The sequence below is a fragment of the Octopus bimaculoides genome, chromosome 3 (assembly GCF_001194135.2).
Source record: "Octopus bimaculoides isolate UCB-OBI-ISO-001 chromosome 3, ASM119413v2, whole genome shotgun sequence".
Taxonomy (NCBI): Eukaryota; Metazoa; Mollusca; class Cephalopoda; order Octopoda; family Octopodidae; genus Octopus; species Octopus bimaculoides.
In genome coordinates, this window is record NC_068983.1 from 164,220,547 (window position 1) to 164,227,667 (window position 7,121).

Genomic DNA, 7,121 nt, shown 5'->3' on the forward strand with positions numbered 1-7,121 from the left:
TATGTATATATATATATATATATATATATACATACATATATATATATCCTCCTCCTAGCACTCTGTCGGTTACGATGATGAGGGTTCCAGTTGATCCAATCAACGGAACAGCCTGCTCGTGAAATTAATGTGCAAGTGGCTGAGTACTCCAGACACGTGTACCCTTAACATAGTTCTCGGGGAGATATAGCGTGACACAGAGTGTAACAAAGCTGACCCTTTGAAATACAAGTACAACAGAAACAGGAAGTAAGAGTGAGAGAAAGTTGTGGTAAAAGAGTACAGCAGGTGAAAGAGTACAGCAGGTGAAAGAGTACAGTCCAGTTCAGCATATTTGTCTTTTCTTTTACTTGCTTCAGTCATTTGACTGCGGCCATGCTGGAGCACCACCTTTAGTTAAGAAAATTGACCCCAGGACTTACGTTTTGTAAGTCTAGCACTTATTCTAGCGGTCTTTCTTGTCGAACCGCTAAGTTACGGGGATATAAACACACAAGCATCAGTTGTCAAGCGATGTTGGGGGGACAAACAAGGACACACAAACATATACATATATATATATATACATATATACATATATATCATCATCATCATCATCGTTTAACGTCCGCTTTCCATACTAGCATGGGTTAGACGATTTGACTGAGGACTGGTGAAACCGGATGGCAACACCAGGCTCCAATCTAATTTGGCAGAGTTTCTACAGCTGGATGCCCTTCCTAATGCCAACCACTCAGAGAGTGTAGTGGGTGCTTTTATATATATATAAATATACGACGGGCTTCTTTCAGTTTCTGTCTACTAAATCCACTCATAAAGCTTTGGTCAGATGGAGGCTATAGTAAAAGACACTTGCCCAAGGTGCCATGCAGTGGGACTGAACCCAGAACCATGTGGTTGGTAAGCAAGCTACTTACCACACAGCCACTCTTATATATGAACAACAATTGACTTCTATCAATTATTATTTATTAATTCAATACAAAGAGACTGCATCTCATGTATTGCATTGAATTAATGAATACTAATGGTTGGAAGTCAATTGTTGTTCAGAAATATTTCTCCATTTTCTATTTTACTCAGTTTTGATTCTTAAGAAACTCATGCTTATCCTTGTCTTTACTTATAATTTATGAGCTTAGCAGTTTGGCAAAAAAAGACTGATAGAATAAGTACTAGGCTTACATAGAATAAATCCTGAGACAAGTAAAAGAGCAATATATAATGTTATGATGTGAAGGGGCGTGGCCTAGGGGTTAGGCTGTTGCGCTTATGATCTCTAGGTCATGGGTTCAATTCACAGACTTGGTGGTGCATTGTGTTCTTGAGCAAAACACTTCATTTCACATTGCCCCAGTCCCCCTTTCGATCAGGGGGGAATGTTGGCCTGCTCACCTAGGGAACATTTGAAGGCTAAAACAATGTAAAGTGCATTGTGACCTGTGATATGTAACAACATCTGGTAGAATGGTTGGTCACATGATCATATGATTATGTTATGATATGCATACAAACACACGCACGCACACACAGACACACACACACACACACACACACATATGAGGGAGTACTGAAAAGTTCCTGGCTTTAAGGGTGTCATGAAAAGCCTGGCTGGAGACCTAACCTTCTGAGTTCTTTTACTGGGCTTAGAAATACTTAAGAGCCGCACCAATAAGTGTGTGAATCTGAGAGGGGAATATGTTAAATAAAACCATAATTAACTGATCTTCCTGTATTTTCTTTTACCCAAATCCAGGAACTTTTCAACAACCCCTTGTTGGCATGAGTTGGATGGTTTGACTAAGGGCTGGCAAGCCGGGAGGCTGCACCAGGCTCCAATCTGATCTGGCAAGGTTTCTACAGCTGGATGCCCTTCCTAATGCCAACCACTCCAAGAGTGTAGTGGGGTCTTTTTACATGCCACCAACACAGGAGCCAGTCAGGTGGGCCTGGCATTGACCGTGCTTGAATAGTGCTTTTTACCTGCACAGGTGCCAGTCAGGTGGCACCGGATTTGGTCATACTTTTTATATGCTACTGGCATGGGTTCCTGTCAGGCAGCACTGGTATCAGCCACAATTAGGACTTCACTTGGTTCATAGGGTTTTCACAAGCACACCTTATTGCCCATCAATTCATGGGTGCTTTTAAATATATATGTGTGTGTATATGTGTGTGTGCATGTGTGTGTGCATGTGCGCCTGCATGTGTGCGTGTGTGTGTGTGCATGTGTGTGCATGTATCATCATCATCATCATCATCCTCATGCTCATCATCATCATCATCATCATCATTCAATGTGCGTGCTCCATGCTGGCTTGTGTTGGCTTGTTTGACAAGATCCGAGGCATCTAAGGATGGCATTATGTTCCAGTGCCTGGTATGGTTTCTACAGCTAAAAGCCTTTTCTAATGCCAAACATTTTACAGCATGAAGATGCTGCCTTCTTCGTGCCACCTGCACCATTGAAGTCACCGCACAGCTCACGGTACAACAAGCACTGGTAGAGGTTGGGATCAACCAAATGCCGAAAGATGAGGTGTTAAAGTATGAAGGAATGATGGTTGGAGGAGGGGGTGCTCAGAGCAAGTTCTTGTAAAGTATCTGCATTGCTAAGGACAAAGCTCCTTCCTAACTCATCGAGACTGAAAGGGCTGCTTTCTTGGTTTCTATGACACATATATTTTCCCCTTGGACTGGATGTTGGGCCATTGCAGAACTTTCCACATTTCGTAGCTGAGTGGATATGGAGCAATGTGAAACGAAGTGGTTTGCTTAAGAAAACAATGCATCACCCAGTCCAGGAATTGAAACCACAATCTTGTGATCGTGAGACCAACTATTTAACCACTAAGCCATGCATCTCCACAACATTGGAAATCTGGCTCAATGAATTGTCTGACCCATCTGAGTGTCTAACTGTGTCTGTATGTTGAGCAATATTGTGAAAGTAATAAAGAAATATAGAGAAAAGGAGAAAGAGAGAGAGAGAGAGATGGAAAAAGAAGAGAAAAGTAAAAATGGTAAGGAAGAATGATGACTGAACTTACCTTCCATTTTAGGAGAGCCAGGTAAATCATGAGAATTTGTTCATCAATGGTTCCACTTAGAACTTCAGAAACACTGTTTGGACAGAAGACAAGACACAGACTTAATGCAAAAGTCTTTTTTTTGTTTTTGTTCTAATTTTTCGTTTTTTTTTTTTTTTTTTACAAGTAACATTTTTATCTTAAAAGAGATTGTGAAGAATTTTTCTTCCTTTAAAACTTAATTCTTACAGAAATACAGATTAGTTAAAGACAAAAACAATACAAAACAAAAAATATAAAAAGCAGGTGCATCAGAACAAATTCAATTTCTTTTCTTTCAAATTCTACATTTTCTTATTTTTATGTTTTTCATCCTTTTATATTTATTTTTTTTTTGCTACTTCCATTCATTTCTTTTTACATTTTTCTCTCACCCTCCTCCTCTCCCCTCTCTCCTTTTCTCCCTCTCTCCCCTTTTCTCCCTCTCTCCCCTCCCTCCTCTCTTTCATTCTCTAATATTCCTTCTTTTCTCTTTCCTTTTACTTATTCTATTTTAGTTGTCTGCTTATGTATTAGTCTCATACATTTTCTGTTCATAGTTTTCTTCCTTGACTTTATATACATCCTAGGCCACTGGTAGAAATGTTTCTAAAATTTTGCTACCCTTTATTATTTTAAGAATATGATTTTAGTAATTTCTGAAGTTATTTGGCATTTTTTTTTATTTACTGATGACTGAAACTACCCTTGTGGGGTGAGTTTAAAAAATTATAATATATAATGGTGAGACACGTACCCACTGATGAGAACGTCGCCTAGCAAATTATTTTATTTGATACTTAAAGTTCGAAACCTAAGTCTGGCTATAAAAAAACATGGTAAAAGTTTTTATTTTTCATTCCCTTCGAAATTGCTCTTAAATATGGTTTTGGACGTTTTGACTGCCCTTTCTAGCATGTTAGGCAGCCTGTTAAGGGTCACCTCATTTTGTATTTAAATGTACACTTTTACCAAGGACTATACCTACTGAGGTAATTACCAGGAGTGCCTGTGGATATATCTATCCCTTAGAAGTGCCAGGAAGTGCCAGGAAGGCGACGCTGGTAATGATCACACTGAAATGATGCTATTACGTGCCACCGGCACAGAAGCCAGGCGGCTGGTGCTCTGGCAACGATCACGCTCGAACGATGCTCTTAGCGCTCCACTGGTACAGGTGCCATCACGATTTCGCTTATATATATACATATATATATATGCATATATACATGTGTGTGTGTATGTGTGCGTGTGTTCTTATATGTTGCCCCTTGTTGTCTCCATGATTAAAAGTACAGATGAACTATTATTATAAGATTAGTTAATACTAATGTGAATGAAAAATACAGGTTCTTGTGAAATGATTGAATTTCAGCTCTTGTTAATCTTGTCATATTGGCAACAGGTGAGCATTCAAGGAACTTTCTGGCTTTAGCCATTGACAGCTTTGAATGGAACACCTCATCTGGCAAAAGAACTGTCATCTGGACTCTCCAATGATTTCCTCTAATTGACTAGATTCTTTAAAAATGGTAGAAAATGATTTCAATGTTAACAGTTACCTTTTCAGAAGTTGGTTAGAACTAGCTGCAGTTCAAATTATATGATGATAATAATAATAATAATAATAATAATAATAATAATAATAATAATAATAATAATAATAATAATAATGATAGAAAAGGAATTATATATTGGTAAAAGAGAGAAATGAAGAAAATAAATACCAAGACGAGAAAAATGTTGGCAGTACATGGAATCTTTCACTCTAAGAGTGACACCAATAGGCTGTACATGTCCAGAAGAAAGGGTGGGAGAGGTCTGATCAGTTGCCAGGACTGTATCGAAGCAGAGGGAAACGGCCTAGGGTGTCATATAAAAAATGCCATGGAGCTACTGTTGAAACACACAGAATGGTATACATATAACATTCCAATACCTTATGAGTAAAATTGGAAGAGCGAAATTTACTCATAAGGTATTGGAATCTTATATGTATCCCATTCTGCCTAAATAATGGATCTACAAATACAATATCCCTGCATATCTCACATCTATTTTCATTCCTCCACTTCACTCTCTATTTCATATCTTATCTAGAATAACTATTGTTTAATCATCCTCTCACACCGTCTCCGATGAAGGGATATAATAAATATCCTGGAAACAGCTGTAAGACATTCTATTTATAAATATTCTCTATTATACACAGCCTTAGTTTTTTTAGCTCATTACGCAAAGTAAATCCTTATATACACACGCTGATATATGACCTATGTTGGACCCCTTATTCGCATAATCACTGAACCTTAAGCTTAGCTATGGTCTATCCATAGCACTCACTCAGCATTACCTGACACCATTACCTCTCATAACCTATATATATATATACACATACATACATATATATTCTTTTACTCTTTTATTCTTTTATCTGTTTCAGTCATGTGACTCTGGCCATGCTGGAGCACTGCCTTTTGTCGAACAAATTGACCCCAGGACTTATGCTTTGTAAGATTAGTACTTATTCTATCGGTCTTTTACTGAACTGCTAAGTTACGGGGACATGAACACATCGGCATCGGTTGTCAAGCAATGCTGGGGGGTGCAGCATTGGACACACAAACACATACATACATACATACATATATATATATATATATATATATATATATATATATATTCGATGAGCTTCTTTCAGTTTCCATCTACCAAATCCACTCACAAGGCTTTGGTTGGCCCAAGGCTATAGTAGAAGACACTCACTCAAGGTGCTATGCAGTAGGACTGAACCCGGAACCATGTGACTGGTTAGCAAGCTACTTACCACACAGCCACTCCTACACCTATATAAATATATGTATGTGTATGTATATTGTCAAATGAGTGACATTTTATTTTGCACCGCACCAGTCTACTCAGCAGGCAAAAGTGAGTAGTACCAGTAATTCAAAGGGGCCAGCCTTGTCACATTCTGTGTCATGCTGAATCTCTCTGAGAACTACGTTAGGGGTTAGGCATGTCTGTGGAATACTCAGCCACTTGCATGTTAATTTCATGAGTAGAGACGGTTCCATTGATTGGACGAACTTGAACTTACGTCATTGCGACCAACGGAGAACCAGTAACTAGTGAAGTTAATGGTACCGCCGTCTTCATGCATTTAATGTTTTTTTTTTCTTTTACTCTTTTCGGCATTGCTGCTGCAGTCATACTGGAGCACCACCCTTTTTTATGTCAGTTAGCATCATCATAGTTTGCACCAGTGCATGCTATGTGTTACATTTGTCAACCAATAAAATGTGGAAAGATGTTTTGTTTTTTTTTTTGTTTCTTTTTTTAAGGCTGCAATCAAAAATTGCAAAGCCAAAAACTGTAACCATGAAACAAATTGCCTTTTATCTTCAGAAGTTTGTCTTTGTATCTTAGTTCCAATATCACCAGACTATTTCTAACTTTCAGTTTGTTTTTTTTAATGGTTAATAAATTAATAAAATAAATGCCAATAATGTTACAGAACTGATTCAATACAAGAATTTTTTGCCTTTCAAAGAAACTAATTATGATTAAGGATTGTCAAATGAGTGACAAATAAAGAATAATCTAAAAGATCTTTTTATTTTTAGGAAATAAACTGTTATAAATGAAGGTTTTTATTACGAAAAGTGATGGCAAAAGTGTTTTGATGAATTAAAGTATTGTAGGTGACAGTTCTGTGAAATGAGTTTTATGGAATTGGTTTCCTGAAATTGAATGTTCTACGGGGATGATGTAAACATATTTCCTCTTCTTAAAATTAAAGTAATGATGATGATGATGATGATGATGACAATAAATATGGTAAAAAGTATGCCTAAATCAAATTTATCCTCTAACAAGTTTGTGTCAAAATTGAGAAAAGAGATTTGTTTGAAATGTAATTCCCACGGGGAGTAGTCAGGCGTTTAAAGAGTTTGATTTATTTCCTAATAAGTATATATATATAAATAAATAAATAAATAAATATATATTGAGAGAAAGCAAGAGAGAAAGAGAGAGAGAGAGAGACATTAG

The 7,121-nt window shown here is 37.3% G+C and overlaps 1 protein-coding gene across 1 annotated transcript in view; it reads right to left on the minus strand.

Moving 5' to 3' along the window:
* LOC106875233 (uncharacterized) overlaps nucleotides 1-7,121 on the minus strand; it is a 104,772-nt gene that overhangs the window by 45,953 nt on the left and 51,698 nt on the right. The window contains exon 6 of the mRNA XM_014923291.2: nucleotides 3,051-3,123. Within this exon, the coding sequence (XP_014778777.2) occupies nucleotides 3,051-3,123 (73 nt within the window). The remainder of the gene's footprint in view (nucleotides 1-3,050; nucleotides 3,124-7,121) is intronic.